This window comes from Protomyctophum parallelum (genome assembly GCF_964188405.1).
Source record: "Protomyctophum parallelum genome assembly, chromosome: 1".
In the NCBI taxonomy this organism is placed as follows: Eukaryota; Metazoa; Chordata; class Actinopteri; order Myctophiformes; family Myctophidae; genus Protomyctophum; species Protomyctophum parallelum.
Window position 1 is genome coordinate 30,670,182 of NC_139697.1, and position 21,465 is coordinate 30,691,646.

Genomic DNA, 21,465 nt, shown 5'->3' on the forward strand with positions numbered 1-21,465 from the left:
GCACGCACGCACGCACGCACGCACGCACGCACGCACACACACACACACACACACACACACACACACACACACACACACACACACACACACACACACACACACACACACACACACACACACACACACACACACACACACACACACACACACACACCACCCCCCCCACTTCAGTAAACCACATTAGCCTGAACACCTGCCCTCCCCTCCCCCATTGCACACGCACTACTACACGCAAGAACAGACTCTGCATGCTGACTTATAATGTACAAATTCACTCCTATAAGCACTGACAACATCTGTCAAAAAGACAATACATGCATGTCAGTCAAATGGCAAAACCGCCTGAGTGATATCCACTGCCGTCTGCTAATAAGGGCTGATATCTCTAGCCTCCCACAGGAGCACTCATGAACTGTAATGGCAACTAAAAATACAACTCAATCATTTTTATCCTTACACAAAGAGAGGGAGGGAGGGAGGCCACTGCTATACCCTAAAAGAATATACCTTTTACAACATCCACTTCAGTTTAAGCTCTATGATCTATACTTGATAGCTGCCAGTTGAACCTAGAATATAGTGTATGGAGAGCAGGTTTTTTTTTTACGCTAAATGGTTACATAACATTTATGACAGCACTTCACTGTTCTGGAGGTTTGAAGAACCTCTGTTGCTCGGGTGAGATGTTGACCGCACAGTCGCAGTATCGCCGGTTCGGTTCCGGCAAGAGACTTTTACCCTCTCTGCTCTCGCTCAATTTCCTGTCTGTCCACCACACTGTCCTGGCTAATTAACCACATGAACCCTAGTGATGATCCCTATTCTGGGCATTTGATAACAGAAATAGGAGATCTACAAGCAGATCTGCCATTTGTGCTTCTACACTAAAGACATTTGGTGAAGAAGTAAAAAAGCAGTTGGTAAAGCTTGTAGATCTGCTATTTTCAGCATGCAACCAAGTGTAAAATGACTTATACTGGATCTCTTGTCCACTAGTCCCTTCCTAACATTTTAGTCTAGTTTTTATTTATTGACGAAATTGTCGATATATTTAGTCTTAGTTTTAGTCATCGTAGCTTGGTTTTCATTTAGTTTCCATTTAGTTTTCCTCCGTGAAAAAAGGTAGTCGACGAACATTTTTCGTCTTAGTTTTAGTCGACGAAATCAACACTGCTCAGCTGACCAGCCAGACACATCGGCCCGACAACAGGCCTCTGTCGGCCAGAGGAAGATAGCACGTACAGATAAAGTACAGGGCAGCCAAGACAAGACAACGGGAGGACAGGGTGTCCAAAGACAGACATGAAGAGTGCACTGACTATGGGAACAAAATCGTAAGGTTTCATTATGCCGCCAATCTCACTTTTCTTCCTTTTTCTCACCCCTCACCTCTTTCATTCAGGGGAGCTTTCTGTCTTTTCTCTTGACATTTACCTGAATGTGTTTTTGTCACTCTATAGGTGTGTGTGTGTGTGTGTGTGTGTGTGTGTGTGTGTGTGTGTGTGTGTGTGTGTGTGTGTGTGTGTGTGTGTGTGTGTGTGTGTGTGTGTGTGTGTGTGTGTGTGTGTGTGAGTGAGTGAGTGAGTGAGTGAGTGAGTGAGTGAGTGATAGAGAGAGAGAGAGAGAGAGACTCACTCTCACCTGAAATTAAACACAAAGCCAGGTGCACTCCAATCCCACCATCTGTTTACCCCTCCCTCCCTGCCTCTCTCTCTCCCTCACTCCCTGCCTCCTTCCTGTCCTTTCTTTCGTTTCCTTCATTTTCTTTGCGCTCCTTCGACAAGCACTTCTTTACCCTCCCATTTATTAATAGCAGATAACAATGAAAGAAATGTAAAAGAGCCTTTTAGACGACATTTCCTCTACAGAGAAGAGAAACGCCATATAATAGGAAATCAGGAAAGCTCTGCCTTCATGTATCTATATTCAGTGAGCTTTCTGCTCTACTTTAATTGCTTTTCATGCTATTTCTTTTGTACGGCTCTGGCCACGAGATGCCAAAGTTAATTATTCTTTGGCAGGGCAGGTGCAATTAGACGACAATTACACCACAGCTGGTAGCAAGGGCCGGGTGGTGCTTCCTCTACCCTGGGTGTAGTACGTATGCATTCACGTTGTGTGCGTGTGCAGCTAATAAGATGGTTTTCATCTTTTTAGGGGGGGGGGGGGGGGGGGGGGGAGGGGGAGGGGTGCGATGAAGGAGGCTCACAATTGAGATTGGGAGTGGGGGGTGGAGGTGAGGGGGCTCGGCTTGTTTCCCGATGCTCTTATGGGGCTTACAGAGGTAAGAGGGAGCGAGAAGGAGAGGGCCAGAGGGCCGCTGGGGAGATGGCCGCCCGCGGGAGACGCGGGGGTTTTAGCCACAGGGAACCTGGATGCTGAGCTCCTCAGAGAGGTCAGGGAGGTTACACTACTGTCATGCTAATAATGGGATTTATATAGCTGGTACCCTAAACCACCCCCCACCCCCCTCTCTGTGTCTTCCTCTCAAACAGCCTGTCTATAGTCTACAATGGCACATATTAGTCACTCGCCATACCGGCGGTGACGTAGTTCATCGGCGGTTAAAGGCCCTTGTTAATAAATAAAAAAAGAGGAACAGAAGCGAGGATACGGAGGAGGAGAGGAAATGTCTCATAGATAGAGGAGTCAGGGAGGGCCCTCGGTCGCCTCGTCTCTCATACAGTGTGTTTCTATAGAGACACAGCTGTCATGTCATATTTAGCTCTGCAAATGTCAATTGACGGCGCACCTGCTGCCTGGCTATGCTAATAATGCTAGGTTTAACTTTGATTAGACTAAGAGAGAGTGGGAGGGGCGAGAGAGAGACGCAGATAGGCAGAGAGAGTACAAAATACAATGTAGAAAAGAGAGCGAGGGGGAGAGATAAGAGAGAGAGAGAGAGAGAGAGAGAGAGCGAGAGAGAGAGAGAGAGGAACAGAAGACAGAAGGAGAACTGTCAGTATGCCTCAAAGCGGTTTCTTCCGAACAGAGACAGATTCCAGGATGACTCAGACCTCACTGGAAGGATGTGTCTGAATGCATCACATATGAACCACATAGGAGAGCAGCCTCTGCCCTTTAATGAAGCCCCATCAGCTAAAGGGGAAGTCGGGCTGCATGTCAAAGTCACTTACGTTCCCTGTATCACTGTGCGTCTTCATATGTGTGTGTGTGTGTGTGTGTGTGTGTGTGTGTGTGTGTGTGTGTGTGTGTGTGTGTGTGTGTGTGTGTGTGTGTGCGCGCATGTTTGTCACATGAAGATCTACATATGTGTGTTTGTGAGTGTCCTGTGTCACTGCATGTCTCCATATTTATGTGTACGACTATGTGTACGACTTCACACACACATCTTATTATGTGTGTGTGTGTGTGTGTGTGTGTGTGTGTGTGTGTGTGTGTGTGTGTGTGTGTGTGTGTGTCCTGTGTTGCTGCATGTCTTCATGTGTGTGTGTCTCTCATGTAATGATTTGTCTTCATATGTGTGCCCTGTGTCACTGCATGTTCAGGACTGTGCTGTGCGTGTGTGTGTGTGCTGTATTTGTCCTCCTGTGTCACTCCGTGTCTAGATATGTGTGCAGTGTGCAGGGAGGCGTAATAATGTCACTAATCGCATTCTCTTTTTTTAGCGTTGTTTTCCATGCACAGTCACGCACACACACGCACGCACACACACACACACACACACACACACACACACACACACACACACACACACACACACACACACACACACACACACACACACACACACACACACACACACACACACACACACACACACACACACACACACACACACACACGCACACACACACACACATGCAAACACGAGCTCTTGAGAATCGCCGGTTAAGTCAGGAAGACGACAATGACGACACTCACCCCTGGTAGCGTCTTCTGCTCGTGCAATGCATTCTGGGCCTTTAGGGCAGACTCTCGTGCGCAGTATGTCAGGAAGGCACATCCTGCAGACAGGGGGGGGGAGAGGCAGCAAGCAGCTCAGTGTATGTGCGCTAAATGGAGGTCAGCGAATTTTTACTGAACATGTCATGTTTGAAATGTCAGCCGCATATGCCACGTGTAAACAGATTATGTGAGAGACGCTTACTGTGGCTTCATGGTAAAGGCCAGTGGCCTGAAGTGTCCAGGAAGACCAAAAGCACTTCCACTTGCTTTTATTGCGTTCATACAGCGCGCTAGAGGAGTTCTCGTCTTGTCTCGTTCGGATTGGCACACCTTTTTCAGTTAATATTTAGTATTTATAAATATTTAGTATATTTAAAAAAGATCCCTCTTTCATACTTCATTGTACAGAATGATGGCGTTGCATGGTGAAAATAGCCAATCTACAAACTTGAAATATGTCGTGATGCTTTGTGAGCTTGTAGATCTGCTATCGTCACTATTTTTTTTAAATCTCTGAACAATCTTTCCTACAATGATGTGAAAATGTGTTAATCACACATTTGTGTACATTCTTTTGGTCAAATTAATAGTAAAATAAACAAATAGCATTTTGATGAATAGCTTTCTGGTGGAATCTAAGCAGTACGGGGAGTCGCCGAAAGGAATCCCTGTACATTCATTCATTGTACTTAAAACGACTTTATATTTATACTTGCCAATTAATTCCATTTCTCTGATTCTGAGTTCTAATGCCATATGGAAACGATCTTAGCAAACGATAACACTAATAGCAAGCAATCTCACATAACAGCAAAGGCCTTCATTAACCTTTAGGGCTCAGAGAAACATGAATATGGAAATGTATGTAGAATAGGTGTTATAAGTGTTAATGGAGTGATTCCACATGCTCCGTGTGCCACACAAATGATTGATAGTGTATGTTGACTCTGGGAGAGAGTTATTTTTCCCCCTCCTGCTATCAGATGAGCAGCTGTAATGACATTCTCTGTGCCATAATCTAACCTGGGTCACTGCACTGATCCTACAACAAAATCCTCAATATTCATTTAAAACGCTGAGGGTAAAATGGTCCATTTTTACACGTACGCACATGCACGCACGCACGCACACATGCACACAAATGAACATTGAGGATTTCACTGTGTGTAGCTAGGGCCTGAAACGTAGACTTATTCCACATGGGAATAAATGATGTCAAACTAGGGGTTTAAGGCCACACTCATCTTTTGTGCACCATATAGGATAGGCTATACAACCTGAAACATCTGACTCAAAGTATTTTGAGTGGGTTAAATCTACAGATAAGCTATACGCTTTCACAACCCTGAAACTATGAGTCTATACAGATGTCATCTGAAGAACTCGTCTCTCTCTCTCTCGTACCTTTGTGCATCCCCGTGTATTTGTCCTTTATGACGGTCAACTCATAGATCTTCCCAAACTGTTCAAATATGGGCTTGAGGTCCTTCTCCTCCAGGTTTCGGGGGATCTGCCCGATGAAGAGCTTGATTGCGTCTGCCTCCTTCATTGAGAGTCTTGCAGGTGAAGGGGGGGGGGAGTGACAGTGGAAGCAGTCAGGTGGATCGGACAGGATCCAAATCCTCAGGCAGTGAGAGGGCGGCAGAACAGAAGCTTTCACACTGTGGACGACAGGGCCGGCGAGACAGATGTCATTCCATGTTCAGAAGAACAGCACATATGCTGTCAAATACAGAACTTGCATGGCATAGAAATGGAAATGGGACTCCGTATAAGGGGTCCATTTGGTTACATTTGTATACACTCTCTGGATTAAATGAACGTTCAGGATTTTACTGTGCAATATCAAACCTATAATAGAATGTAGTTCAACATGCTTTACAATTGTGACAATTAGATGATCCAAATGGAAGAGAACATTGAATTTAAATGAAAACAAGATTGAAATAATTAATTTATCAGCTTCTAAATATTTAAACAAATTGTATAGGCCAGACTCCCATAATAAATCTGGAAAGGTACAAAAAAAATACATATTGGATGATTTAGTACTAGTAGTAGGCTATATGGCCATAAAATCGTGATCTCGCATGTGTAATGATCTTGGCATGTCACAGTTTGCAATCAATATTCATAATTCATAGCTGTAGGGATGACATATAAGGTTTTCTCTCAATTTGGGGAGCATCTTGGTTAAAAAAAAATAGGTTACTGTTCAACGCAATAAATAAACATTGGCTAAGTCAAACAGAATCCTTTGTTGTGGCGCCCTTCGTGCGTTTGGGGCTGATCATAGTGAAATACACAGCGATGTGACAGCGTGTCAACACACCGACCCCTGCGGTCTCTTTGTCAAGATAGGTTGACAAAAACAATGGCCCGATTATTATTTCACATTTGACAAAAATAATAATAATAAAATAAACCTGGTTTCTCAATGACGAAATAATGTAGGCTAATCTGTAAATATTGTAATTTCCTGGCTCTCTCGCTTAATTTTGCGGCTATTAACAAAAATATTCCATAGATGTGTCTGTGAATGATATTAGAATAACAAGTTATACGACCACCTACCTCCTATAGCAACGCAACTAACAAATCCAGCGACGGTCCTTTATCCGGCATGAGCGTGTTTATCTTGATTTTCCTCTTGTTTTTTTCTGGTCTTTGTTGACAGAGCCCTTGTCCTCCGCTATACGACTGTTTACAGACACCAGCCCCAACTGAAATAAATAAATCTCGAAATAGAAAAACAATTTTCGCCAGATTTAAAAGGGCGTGAAGTGTTATAATTTGAATTCCTCACAATAGATTACATATAGAACGGGGCTGTCGCTTGCTCCCGGTTTTGCTTCTTGTCTCCCTCCCTCCCTCTCTCTGTCTGCGTGTGTGAGCGTGAGTGTGTCTGTGTGTGCGCATGTGTGTGTGTGTGTGTGTGTGTGTGTGTGTGTGTGTGTGTGTGTGTGTGTGTGTGCGTGCGTGTGTGTGGGTAGCTACTCCTCCTTTGACGTCGTAAGCCGGTGTCTCCCTCCCCTGTCGATCTCACTTCCATCCTCCCTTGGGTTGTACAAGCCGTGATGTCCAACGGTGGGGACCGTCGCTAAAAGACCTCAAACCAGGCTCAAATGGTGACTAAATAAATACCGAATAAAATAAAAAATAACGTTTGTAAAAAGATGTATTTGTGATACCCCTGTAGGCTACACTAAACACGCAAGTCAATCTTAAATCAACATAACATGAGCTCTTTTAATTTTAAGTAATTTACTGCCATAAAATAGTGAGGTGTGTGTGTGTGTGTGTGTGTGTGTGTGTGTGTGTGTGGGGGGGGGGTTATAGGATAGAATATAACAGAATAGTATTATGACATTATATATAGCCTACTAGCACAAAATAAATGCTAAATGTGTAGCAGGGCAACAGATGTTAGCTTTCGCGTATATATGGTCCTGCTTTTATGCTTTCAACGTTGGTCGTGCACAAGGCAGATGGTCCCTGACATGAAGGGATGCAAATCCATCTTTTGTTCTCGCAGGAGGAGCTGGCCGCGGTGCTGAAATGGGTAGACGTCGTGAGTCGTGACTGCCACGTACGTTCCCAGCCTCTCATGAAAAATCACGTTTTCAGGGGGAACAAATATTTATTTTTTTACCCCAGTTTGTTCACAAATGCGTAATCGTACGTATACGGGGCACACACGCCCACAACGAGATGAAATCCAAGCTGGACTCGGGCATGATGTAAACAATGAGCCCACATGACGGCACACACCCGACATGCGCAGACTTAAAAACTAGGGGATGATTCAGTCACGATTCGCAGCTGGGTCGGTCGGTGTGTCTCTCGCACACGCACACGCACACACACGCACACACACACACACACGCACACACACACACACACACACACACACACACACACACACACACACACACACACACACACACACACACACACACACACACACACACAATGAATATAATGTTACACACTCATTTCATCACTTATTACAAATACACACTCTTCCTGCAAAGGGCCTGCATTTATATAATATAGCCTAGTTTTAGACCTCAATCCCTGTTGTGTCGGTGCGTGTGTGTGTGTGTGTATTTCACTCTGCTGTACCCAGATGACTTCTCGGCTTTGCCTCGAATGGTGAGACCTAACCATCTGTCATTTGTCCCTAAATCCTATATCCGCCCTTCGACACTTCAACCCCAATCTACTCCAATGAATGGTCCCTGCAGGGACTTAAGAGTGATTCCAGCCTGGCTATAATCTTACAAAGTATATAGTGTACTGAACTACTGTGCCTACATTAAAGTGACATGTCACAAAGGATTTCACACAGAATATGGAATGATCCTGCACTGCTGTTATACAACAGGCCTATTACTTGGGTGTAGTACTAGCTCTGATCCATAGCTCTAATGCAGTTTCATTTAGAGCTATATTACAGATGACTTCCGGGGCTCACATAAATGCAGACCAGCCTCTCGTCTTTAGCGTAAATACAAAATACGTTTTTGCTACTCACCAATACAAAGAGGGGTTGTGTCATTAGAAAGCCTACTTTCTTTAGTGGAAGCACTATGAGCCCCTATACACAAAAGGTACTTTTTGGCCAGAAAGGGATTTTTTCCCTTCTATGAGGGTTTTCTCTTGGCAATATCGGTAGAGGGCGCAGTGGAGTAACAAAGTATTTTTTTCCCTGTGGAAAAATAATCCCTTTTTGCCCAAAAAGTACCTTTTATATGTGTAGTGGGGACTCAGAGTGCTTCCACTAAGGAAAGTAGGCTTTCTAATGACACAACCCGCCTTTGTATTGGTGAGAAGCAAAAACGTTATTTTTATTTACACTAAAGACGAGAGGCTGCATGGTCTGCATTTATGCGAGCCCCGGAAGTCATCGGTAACATAGCTCTAAATGCAACAGCATTAGAGCTATGGACCATGCTAGGTGTAGACCATAGACTGTAGACACATACTCATCAGTAGCACTGATTCATACTGTTCGATTATAGATCAGGGGTACCCAAAAGGTAGATCGTGATCTACCAGTTGATCACAAAGGCTGTGCAGGTAGATCATGACATGATCATGACATGCCCCAAAATAATTATAATTAAATATAAAAACAAAACCCCTCTTTTTGGCATCTGCCACTGAAGATGACTTGATTGATTGACAAGGGCCTGTCGGCTCCCTTCACGGCTTCTAAATGTAGAGAAATGCTTTGTTTTCCAGAGTCAGTATAGCATTATAAAGAACCTGAAAATCTACCACTTCCATACAGAATGGGAGGCAGGCTTTCCCCCCCCCCACTATTTCACTTTCTAAGTGTGTTTTAGCGCCGCTATTCCAAACCGCCCCTCAGTTTTTATGTATTTATTTATTTTATTCAGGGTGGGTATAGAATAGAATAGATCATGTTGAGCTGGTCATTTTAAAAGTAGTTCTCAAGTCCAAAACGTGTGGGCACCCCTGGATTAGATGTATTGATGATACTGCAACCCCTCTTCTGTGGACATCCACATTTATGTAGCTTTGCTGCAATGACTGCATTTCTCCCCTGCATGGAAATAACAGAATCAGAATCTCACAGAGAAACTCATTAATCTACCAAGAACGAATAAATGCAGGGAATAATTTGACTTTGTGCGTAATGGTTGCAACAGCTAAATCATACACTTTCCAGTTTCCACTGGATCAAACAATGCATGAGAATATATACACAAACAACAAATCACAAAGAGGCCAGACTGTCGAGGCACAAAAACAAATAAGGACAAACAGTATTTTTAAAAATATACAAGGTAATACTTTATTGCACATGACGTGAACACATTCTATGAACAAAACAACAACAATGTTTTCTGAAGCACACATTTTCCCATTTAATGCATGAACTTCTGGTGTGAAAGAGACAGAGACTCAGAGAGAGGCATAGATCAATGTTCTATCATCTTGGGCTGTACTTACACTGTCACTCACTCACAGGCCAGTCTCACTCATCCACTCCACTCTCCTGTGGCTCTTGTCAAGGTCTTCTGTTCAGTCCTGCGCACACACACACGCACGCGCGCACAAATCAATCTCAACATTGAAATCAAATGCTACCATTTTCTTGCAGAGAATGTCTATTTCTTAAATGGCAGAGTGAAAAGCAGAGCTGTGTAGAGCTTGCGGGGTCGTTACCATGGGGAGGACACAATACTCCTCCTCTGTTCACAAGCTCCATCTCTACTAGGAGACCTTCCTTCTTACATCTCGTCTCAGAAGCTGCTGGCACCACATTAGAGAGACATCAAGGTGTAGCTCTGGAGTCCTACAGGAGACAGGTGGTGGGGGTGGGGAGTAGGAAGAGGAAAGGGGAAGAGAGATGATGAAATACTATGGGAGGGCGTCAAGGCGAGGTAGCCTACATAAAGTGATAAAGACATCAGTTTTTCCAAAACTTGAACTTCCTATCAACATTGACAAATTCCCTATTTCCTATAAATGAGATGTGCGTGTGTATAAACACATGCACGTAGCCTCCTATGTACATGTGTACAGTAATACTGATAACATGTATATATCGTCTATATAGACCAACACACGCGCGCGGGCATGCAGACACACAATTTTGGACAATGAACCCGACGACCTGTAAGTCTACGTGTATAAGGCTATATAATGCTTAATCTCTTGCTTTCTATAGATGGGCAAACGCGAATGAAGGCCTGCGGATGAACAAACACTAACCCGTCATTTAGCCTACCCTGAAAACTATGGACGCGTACGACGCGTCCCGTATTTAGTAGGCCATTACCAAATCTCCTCTATGAGATCCTCATGATCCAACGGGATGTTTAGCTTCAGACTGTAGCTTGCATTTGACCGACGACGAGGAGCGTAGGCTATACTGCAAGTCAACAACACGGTGATAGAGACGCTTTACTGACATCTGGTGTCGACTGGATGAAATTAACTAACGGACCTGAATTTGTATATTCACTTGCACGTCTCGAATTATCCCCCGGTTACACTATAAACTAAAGACGTTTTGACGGACACGCTACTCGAGGATTGTAACCTAAAAGATTGTACATGCCTAGTAACGAGGAATATCTGCATTAACTTTCATCGTACAGGAAGTCACTTTTTGTTTTAGTTGAGTTGGTAAAAAGATGAGAAATAAAACTAGTTCAATTTCAAATGATTGATTGTAGACTATAGCAAATGGATTTCAATAAGTTAGACTTATTTTTGAAGCCTAATACCTTTGTTTGGTTAGTTTAATTGGTTTTCTTTTCTCTTTTTTTAAAAAGTATAATTTCTTCCTAGATCTGCTACAGAACATTTTACCCAACAGCCCCCCAAAATGTAACTTTGCACTAGTAAGCTATGAATGTAAATCATGCAAATCTTGTCAGTTTCAAATTATCCTAGTTTTGCAAGTTCACATATTTGAATTTGGAAAATGACGAGGTTACAATTTTTACTCTTACAGTAAAGTTTAACTGTATAGGTTATTAAGCCTATACTGCTCTAAAAAAATGTTTTTTACTTTTCTAAAACGCCAATATCCTATGCCCTAAAAATGTATATACGATTGGACAGAAATAATCAAGAATCTTAAATTTGTAGAATTATTATATATATAATTAGACATTTTAAAATCCTATAGTATTTAATCAATGAAGAAAATCAATTGAGCAAAATGACGATATTTCAAGTTGAGGCAGGCTAGTGCCTGAATATTCCACCAGGATATCATAACCTTGCTTTAACTCATCTTTACTTCCCGTCGAAGTCAGAATTACAGAGGAGAAATCTACTGAGACTGCCTGTCAAACTACATTACTGGTTATTAAATCAACTCTGGAGAATATGATTACAATATAATGGGCATCCACCATCAGCAGGTCTTTATTTGGCTCTGATTTGACTAAGGGCCGATTCATACTCCTATTTTAGAGCCGAATAAAAGTCGGTTTGGCTCTGTAGAGCCTACAATGTGACGTCATTTGAGGTTCGGGGTGGGCGGGTATCGTCCTAAAGTCGGCTCTTCGGTGCTACTGAAAATTGCTGACGAGCCGAAATCATTTCGGCACTACAGCGCCGAAACAGCGGTAAAATAAGAGTATGAATCGGCCCAAAGGGTCACTGGTTTCTGAGAAAGCTTGTTGGGGTCAACATTTAAAAAACCAAGTGCAGCTAAATATCAATAAGCTTTGTCAAGTCAATCATGGTAGTAAATTGGTATGAAATGCTAGTCGTGCAGTCCCAGAGATCAAGTTATTTACATTAAAGGTTAGAAAACAAAGTGACATATATATAGCTATTCTCCTTTATGTTAAACATTACTTCAGTCTTTTGTGAATTATAGCCAATTTTGGTAGCACTCAACAGCTTATGAACCCTACAGGGAATATACAAATCTGATTCAACATTTGCTCTGCAAGATAACATTTCCCACCAGCTTCCTAATGCTCATAAATTAGATTAAATCCTTTTAAAGATTAGTAAATCTTTAAATAGTCATTCTAAATGGCCCAATTAGCCTAATTTAAATCTTTTCTCTTTTCTCTTGGCCAAGTACATACAGGACATAATTTTAGGATATGCATGCATATTGAAAGTTTTGTGGGGTGATGGGTGATGGTTTCAGGCAGGAGTGTGACTCCATCACAGAGTAGAGCAAAGCAAAACACCAGTTTTCAAAATTAGGTTTTATTAGACAAAACAAGTAAAATGAAGGTGAAGGCGAGAGTCTTCATCCAGTGCAGAAAATGGACCTCCTTTCTTCTGAGTCGATTTAAAAAGAAGAAAAAGCTCTCTCCAAAGGACTTATTTGTCTCCCTTTAACTAGACTTGTGCTAGCATTTCTACAAACAACTAAACGAGACGTGAAACTCGTTGGCGAAAGACTAACGCAGTGGGCGAAGGAAGCATAGTTTCACAAATAACAATCAAAGTCAAAGAACATAAAACGTGGAAAGAACATAAAACTCTATACACCGATATACTTTTCAGTTTTCACGTCCTCAAAGTGTATTTTAACACGCTGTCGTTTTAGCAAAATTAAGGATTACGATATGGAAGAGAGAGAGGAAGTGGGGGCTACAACTTCTTACTGAAAAGCGAACAGCAAAATCATTGCATCACCTACATTCATTTGTTGATCCCCTCCCATGAAATAAATATATTCGCATTGAACTGAAAACTGGTCATCTTCTACTCCCAGAATACTCACGCATCTGCATGCACAACGGCTCATCATGCACACGAAGCTATATCAAAGGGAGTCAGAATTCTAGGTTCTAGATAAAGCAACGGTTTATATTAGAACAAACTGAAAAAAAAAAGAAAGAAAGTGAATTATATACTGTATATATGTATATTATATATGTATGTATGTATATATCCACCTCTTATTTCCTTTTATCTTCGGTCTTCAAACTTCAGCTTGACAATCTTCTCAGAAGCTGTTTTCATTTACATCTGTGGCATTTTCTTCTTAGCTTCTTGTTTGGTGCTCTTCACAAGGACGTTCAAGTTGAAAACTCTTCTTCCAACTGCTCCATGAAGTTCTCACGCACAACTGACGGCTCTGAGCCCCACTGTTAAAAACTCTTCTTCTGAATGCTCCATGACTCTCGTGCACAACTCACTGCTCTGAGCCATGCTGATTTTAAGTCCACTTGAAGTCTCTCTCTCTCCCCCTTACATCCTCTCCATTTCACATCTATGTGCTGGCCATACATCTCCCTGTCTCAAGGCCAATTCATCAGATGTAGAGAAAAGTCTCACCTCTGTCACCATGACAAGAGGGACCCGTTTGAAGCAGGTGTGGCAACTGGTCAAGTCAAAAACGTGGGGGTAGGTAGGGTCTTTTTTGGGGGAACATCGGGCCACCGGGTCCAGCTCCTCTCGGAGGACGTTTGCCCTGTAGCCGTGGATCTGGCCCATGGAACGGCTGGAGAAGGGGGCGTGGACCACCACGCAGTATTCCGCGAGGGTGAGGAGGACGATGTGGAGGGTGAGGGGGGCGGTGACGGGGCCACGGGCCGGGATGACGCATTTCATGATGAGGTGGTGGCGGCGGCATTCTCCCATGAGCATAGGGGGGGGGAGAGGGGCTGCGTTGATAGGCGTCAGGGCCAAAGTGCGGCTCAGGTCCGTAGTATGGATCCTCTGGACCATAGAAAGGCTCGTCAAGGAGTCGGCGAGGATCAGGGGGGAGCAGGATATCACCCCGCCGAAGGTCGTCATGGAAGCGTCTCCGATCTTCCTGGTACCGCAAGTCAGGAGGCTGGAAGATGTCAGGGTGGCCGTGAATGTTGTCAGGGTGACGATGAACCTCGTCGGGATGACGGTGAATTCCATCAGGGTGACGGTGAATTCCGTCAGGGTGAGGGTGAATTCCGTCAGGGTGGCGGTGAATGTCGTCAGGGTGGAGAATTCCATCAGGGTGACAGTGAATTCCATCAGGGTGAGGGTGAATTCCGTCAGGGTGGCGGTGAATTCCGTCAGGGTGGCGAATTCCATCAGGGTGGCGGTGAATGTCGTCAGGGTGGCGAATTCCATCAGGGTGACGGTGAACGTCAACATGATACGGGGGATCGTCCGTATGGAACATCGATTTATGCTGATGGTCGTGGATCACCATCCTACCAATTAAACTGTCTGTTCTAACCCCCGTGTCCTCCTTGACTTCTGCATTGGGCACCTCTTGTCGCTGTGGAGGAACCATCTCACTGCCAGCCATGGTGGGCAGAGCCTCCAAGCCACTTGGAGGAGGTGGCAAGTTGGGGAGAGGGGGGAGGATGCCTTTGAACAAGCCCTGCTGGGAGGCTGAACCCTGGGGCTCCTGAGTTTGGTCTGCTTGGTAAGGGTACAGGTGTGATGTCTGGTGTTCATTGTTTCCTCCTGGGGTTGCCACACTACAGCCACCAGGGGGCAGGACGCTTCCATCAGGGTATATGCCACTGTACCAACCTCCCATGCCCACCCCTCTCTCATTACCGCTTGTATTGATGGGGCCTCGCTCGCCTAGTGTTGGGCCCACCGCCTGCCCTGCAATCTGCTGGTAGCATTCAACAGGTGCTGCCGTTCCATGCTCCGCCCCCTCCTGGGTACCATATGGGTATGGTTGGTAGCCTTGCCCATTTTGAGCCGCCCCTGGCTGTGCGTGAACGTGTTTTTGTGGATTGGCGGAGTCCTGCCAGGCACTAGTCTGGTAGATTGAGGGAGACAACTTGCCCTCTGTTGTTTTTGCAGCTGTGTCCACGGTGGACGGCTGCTTGGTGCTGGCCTCAAACGCATCCACAGCTGGCTTGTCCATGATCTCGTCTTGAGTAGGGGTGCCCCCGCCTTCATCCCTCACCGGGGTCCCGTCCCGGGTGTCTGTGCCAATTACCGGGCTGCCTCCCAGGGAGGGGTCATCAGAGGCAAAGCCCAGGCTAAAACTGAAACCAGGATTCCCATGCAGGAAGCTGTGGATTTTGGAATCCAGGCTCTGTGAGGGTTCCGGTTCTGGTTCTGGTTCGGCCAAGAGATCCATGTCTCTGTGCAGAGCCGAGACCAGAGCAGAAGCTGAGGTCAGCATAGGTGCTGCCTTGGGCGCTGGTGCCTTGGAGGCTAGCAGATGGGGGGCTGGTGCACGGGGGACTGGTGCCTGGGGGACTGGTGTTTGGGGGACTGGTGTTTGGGGGACTGGCGCCTGGGGGACTGGCGCCTGGGGGACTGGTGTTTGGGGGGCTGGCGCATGGGAGACTGGCGCATGTGAGACTGGTGCATGGGGAACTGGCGCATGGGAGACAGACGCATGGGAGACTGGTGCACGGGGGACAGGTACCTGGTGGACTGGCGCTTGGTGCACTGGTGCCTGGGGGGCAGGCACAAAGGGGGATGGTGCACGGGAGGGCAGAGCAGAAGCTGCACTTGAGGTCAGGACAGGTGCTGCCTGCTGGACCGATGTCTGGGGGGCTGGCACATGGGGCACGGACGGCTGGCGGCCTGACACATGGGGGACCGGTGCAAAGGGGCCTGGTGATGCTGGTTGGGCTGCTGTCTGATGGGCAGGCACATGGGGGGCTGGTGCCTGGGTGGCAGCTTCCTGGAGGGTCGCCCTTAGGGGACTGTGCCTCGCAGCGGAGATGGGTGGAGAGGGAACAGGTGTGGTGGAAGGGAGAGACATGCCACTGTTGGAGACTGCTGATGCAAGAGTAGAGGAGAGGGATGGAGGAGGCTTGCCTGTACTGGATGAGTCAGAAGATACAGTTCCAACTGAATTGGTAAGGAAGGAGGTGAGACCTGTGGGACAACGACAAGAGACAGAGAGGGAAATGGTTACAGAGAGAGAAAGATTACTGGGAAAAGGGGAGAAACAAAACATTCTAACTGCTTTACCATATTCTTATTTTGTCAATTGTTGTAATCGACTGATTTTGAAGTGGTTCCAGTGCACATGGGACAAATGCATCCAACAGTCATTCTCTGGGCAGATGGAGAATCAAGCAACTCTTTATAATAAAGACAGGAGACAGGAACTATGAAAAATCCCTGAGTAAGAACAGAGACCTTTTTAGATCACCTGGATGCCATCATATTGTTTTCCCTAGGATGGGCTGGTAAGGACTCGACTTGTGATTGGCTGAGAAGGAGGAAAGGGATCAATTATTTTTTGTGATAAATTATTCCGATTGCGCTCTCCGATGAAGTTTGTTTAATTTATTGTGAAAATAGCTCATCTACAAGGTAACAACACCTGGCGGGAAAGCATTGTGAGTGTGTACATTTTAGCCGTGTTCACAAACTACAGACATAGTAACTTCCTAGTTCCAACACTGTATAGTTTTTATTAAGGCTGTCTTGCATTTTAAAACACATTTTGTGTCCAAGACGTCCACAGACGTCCTGGGAATTACCGTATACGGTGCCCAGGACGTCACGTTTTGTGATTTTCAATAAAAAAACAAAAGACAAAAATAACATTGGGCACCCTGGGTCACTATTTTGAAAGCGTTAAAGTAAATGTTTTATTTGTTTATGTTGTTACAATGCGCCAACCTCACCAAGTTAAATCCTGTTCCCTTGCACATGCAACATAAACTCAGCAACAAAAGTTCAGAAACTTAACTTTGGTCTATTATGTGACTGTCTCCACTTTAATAATACCAATTGGTATTGTATTTTATCCACATCGCTCCTCCTGAATCTGAGGTTTGACTATCGGCAATGTGGATTCCGTCCTGGCCGTGGAACTACTGATCTATACTCTTGCAGGGATCCTGGAGAAGGCTTGGGAGTATTCATAACCGGTCTACATGTGTTTTGTGGATTTGGAGAAGGTCCCCCGGGAGGTGCTGCGGGAGTATGGGGTGAGGGGGACCTTGTTGAGGGCCATCCAATCTCTGTACACCCAAAGTGAGAGCTGTGTCCGTGTGCTCAGGAGTAAGTCGGATTAGTCTCCGGTGGGGGTTGGCCTCCGCCGAGGCGAAGTCGTGGTGGAGAGGGTATTCGACTTGGTGAGCTAAGGGTTCAAACCTGGTTGCCAAGCTGTTGCAGCAGCTTTTGGATGTTCCACCTGCTACAGAGTTCCCCAACACTGAGTCAGTGTAAAATAAATAAAGTATAAAATATGTTTTTCCCCCCTTATTACTGTGGGATAATGCAATCATCCAATCCAATAAGCAACTCAAAGCAAGGGTTGAATACCAAGCACGTTTAGCTGAGTTGCTCATTTCACGAACGCCTCATATTTACAATCTATACATCGTTATAAAGGTGACTAATGAACGATTCAAATTATATAAAGTACAATACCAATTGGTATTATAAAAGTGGAGAAATAATAGACCAAAGATACATTTCTTTTGTTGCCGAGTTTACTTGGCAAAATAAAGATTTAACCACTTTCAACCTGTCATCCCTATTTTGGGCATGTAATTATAGGCTAAATGTAAAAAGAAAAAAAAAGAAAAAAATCTGTTGAATGCTCTTGAAACAATGCTCTGTTAAATGCTCTTGAAACAAACAAAGACAGAGATGACATGTGTGAACATCTCACCCTGTACTCCACTGCCTTGACCACGGGCTTTGGCCAGAGCGTTGAGGAGGTCCGCAGGAGTCATGTCCACCTTGGACAGCATGTTGACCAGAGAGCGTGCGTCCTTGGGCAGGACTGAGGCAGGAGGCAACGTTGCGGTTTGTGCCGACAAGAAGCCAGCGCCAGGACCTGGAGAAGGTGTCTCAGAGGCTCCTAGAGAAGAGAGACACATGTTAAACTTCAAGCTCAATATATACATCAACAGTGTTGCTTACCAACAATAGCTGATCTTCAGACAGTACATACAATTCAGACGTTGTTAGCATGAAGATCAGTTCTTGTCAGCAAGCGAAACGGTATACATTAAAGTGGACTACAATGGCACATAGCATGGAATGTACCATCCTAGTGCCATCAGCCTCCAAATCTATGAGACGAATTAATCAAACTGCACTGTTACAGAGACTCACTGCACATGGGCACTGTGTGGGGGGGGGGCTGTTAGAGACTCACTGCACATGGGCACTGTGTGTGGGGGGCGGGGGCGGCTGTTAGAGACTCACTGCACATGGGCACTGTGCGGGGGCGGCTGTTAGAGACTCACTGTACATGGGCACTGTGTGTGGGGGGCGGGGGCGGCTGTTAGAGACTCACTGCACATGGGCACTGTGCTGGGGGGGCCGACTGTTAGAGACTCACTGCACATATGCACTGTGCTGGGGGGGCCGACTGTTAGAGACTCACTGCACATATGCACTGTGCTGGGGGGGCCGACTGTTAGAGACTCACTGCACATATGCACTGTGCTGGGGGGGCCGACTGTTAGAGACTCACTGCACATATGCACTGTGCTGGGGGGCCGACTGTTAGAGACTCACTGCACATGGGCACTGTGCTGGGAGGGGGGGCTGTTAGAGACTCACTGCACATATGCACTGTGCGGGGAGGCGGCTGTTAGAGACTCACTGCACATGGGCACTGTGTGGAGGACCGACTGTTAGACTGACTGCACATGGGCACTGTGCGGCGGGCCGACTGTTAGAGACTCACTGCACATGGGCACTGTGCGGAGGGCCGACTGTTAGAGACTCACTGCACATGGGCACTGTGCGGAGGGCCGACTGTTAGACTGACTGCACATGGGCACTGTGCGGAGGGCCGACTGTTAGACTCACTGCACATGGGCACTGTGCGGAGGGCCGACTGTTAGACTCACTGCACATGGGCACTGTGCGGAGGGCCGACTGTTAGACTCACTGCACATGGGCACTGTGCGGCGGGCCGACTGTTAGAGACTCACTGCACATGGGCACTGTGCGGAGGGCCGACTGTTAGACTCACTGCACATGGGCACTGTGCGGAGGGCCGACTGTTAGAGACTCACTGCACATGGGCACTGTGCGGAGGCACAAAGCTGCAAAACGTATAAAAGATTTTATTTAAGCTTCATGGCACAAGCATGGAGATTCAGGTTGCGTAATTAGCACAAATAACAAACAGCTTAAAGATCACCTTCCCATTGTGTCAGCGACAGGTCTGTGTGTGTGTGTTCGGCTGTGACGTGTGTGTTCTTGCTGTTCTAATCCTGGGGTTGTGATATTAGAGCATATAGCTAACAACATTTACCTTCCCATGGTTATGGCACCGACAGGTCTGTGTGCGCGCTTGCTTGTCTTTGTGTCTCCGTTTGCTATGGGTCCACGCCGCCGCAACAGGATGCATGATGGGCTAACGCTATGTGTGTGTATAGACCGATTCCGTAGCGGGTCTCATGGTCGCAGCCTACGTATTTCCTGTAGGCGGACTCGACATAGCTGCGGGGGTAAAACCCTCACCAGGCGCACCTCTTCCACTACAGTGAACGGCAGAGTGACTGATGTTAGTTTGCCTCAAACTTTACTCTTTTACCTGCTTTTTTACTAACACTAACATTACAAAGATGCCCAGAACATCGAGATGAACCTGTGTAGTTTATGGCTGCTCCAACAGTAGTGGCAACATAAAAATAAAAATAAACGGAATGTCTAATATCCACCGCGGTGGCGGACACCAGAGCCATTGAGTAATGGTTGAGACAAAGCAGTGAAAGATACATAACGCCAGTCTTACCCAATACCAAATATTTCTGTTTTATTAACACAAGGCTGCTGTACTTTATACCTCATACTTTAAATGCTTAGTATGAGGTATAAAATACAGCAGCCTTGTGTTCATAAAACAGAAAGATTGGGTATTGGGTAAGACTGAAATTATGTATCTTGCAGGATTCTTCACTGCTTTGTCTCAACCATTACTCAATGGCTCTGGTCTCAGCCATCGCGGTGGATATTAGACATTCCGTTTTATTTTATTTGTTATGTTGCCACTACTGTTGGAGCAGCCATAAACTACACAGGTTCATCTCGATGTTCTGGGCATCTTTGTAATGTTAGTGTTAGTAAAAAAGCAGGTAAAAGAGTAAAGTTTGAAGCAAACTAACATCAGTCACTCTGCCGTTCACTGTAGTGGAAGAGGTGCGCCTGGTGAGGGTTTTACCCCCGCAGCTACGTCGAGTCCGCCTACAGGAAATACGTAGGCTGCGACCATGAAACCGGTACGGAATCGGTCTATACTTAACTGAGAGGGTCAAAAGCTTCCCTGTGAATATGAATGTTTTAGGGCCTCATGCTGCGTTCACATGGGCAGATGCAAAACTACAGTCCACCATTAATTTTCAATGGAAGCCAGTGACATGAAGATGCACAGATGCATCTGACGTTTGGAGCAAATGCGGCCTGTGTGAACGCAGCATAACATTATGCAAATTAGTCGGGCAGGAGGAGCCTCGGAAGTTAGGGCCCAGTTTTGTGTGAGTGAGTGAGTGAGTGAGTGAGTGAGTGAGAGATTTTGTTCTTATTGCTGAGCCCTAATCACACTTTGTCACTCACCTGTGTTCTTCAAGGCTGAGGTCAAACTGCTGATGAGGGAATTCATTTTATTCAGGTCAATGGTGGACAGGCCGGGAGCAGCAGGAGCAGCAGCAGGAAATGATGAAGAAGAAGTTGTGGCATTTGTGACAGGAAGTGCCTCTGATGCCAACGATGGCCGAGTGTCTGCAGGCAGTACAGGGACTGGATTTGACACGGCTTCAGGGGAGGGGATTTTAACAGGCTCCTCAACTACAGGTGACAAATTGACAGAGAGAGAGGTGTAGAAACATTTGAGCCATTTTATATTGACTAATGTACAAAGCATGTGTAAGATAATAACCTGCCAATAATACAAATATTTGTTAAAAGATTTAAGCCGACATCACATCGCTGCAGTGGGTGTCTGTTTTTTGTGCTAATAATTACTAATATGGCCAGAGATGTACATTGCACAGGACTCTACTGTGCAGTTACTGTACGTGACAAATACACGTGATAAATGCAGCATCAACAGTCATTGACAACTGTTGTGCAACGCCACAATGGATTTCAGTAATTACCATGTTCCTTTGTCTCGTGTAAATGCTCAACAAAATGTTCTTATTATGA

The 21,465-nt window shown here is 45.5% G+C and overlaps 2 protein-coding genes across 2 annotated transcripts in view; both read right to left on the reverse strand.

Moving 5' to 3' along the window:
- Nucleotides 1-6,637, reverse strand: part of celf3a (cugbp, Elav-like family member 3a) — a 30,239-nt gene extending 23,602 nt beyond the window's left edge. The window contains exons 1-3 of the mRNA XM_083788199.1: nt 6,484-6,637; nt 5,314-5,570; nt 3,886-3,968 (exon numbers count right to left, since the gene is read on the reverse strand). Coding sequence (XP_083644325.1) covers nt 3,886-3,968; nt 5,314-5,458 — 228 coding nt within the window. The 5' untranslated portion in view covers nt 5,459-5,570; nt 6,484-6,637. The remainder of the gene's footprint in view (nt 1-3,885; nt 3,969-5,313; nt 5,571-6,483) is intronic.
- Nucleotides 6,638-13,635: 6,998 nt separating this feature from the next.
- rprd2a (regulation of nuclear pre-mRNA domain containing 2a) overlaps nt 13,636-21,465 on the reverse strand; it is a 28,182-nt gene continuing 20,352 nt past the window's right edge. The window contains exons 8-10 of the mRNA XM_083774846.1: nt 20,875-21,105; nt 17,969-18,160; nt 13,636-16,212 (exon numbers count right to left, since the gene is read on the reverse strand). Coding sequence (XP_083630972.1) covers nt 13,763-16,212; nt 17,969-18,160; nt 20,875-21,105 — 2,873 coding nt within the window. The 3' untranslated portion in view covers nt 13,636-13,762. The remainder of the gene's footprint in view (nt 16,213-17,968; nt 18,161-20,874; nt 21,106-21,465) is intronic.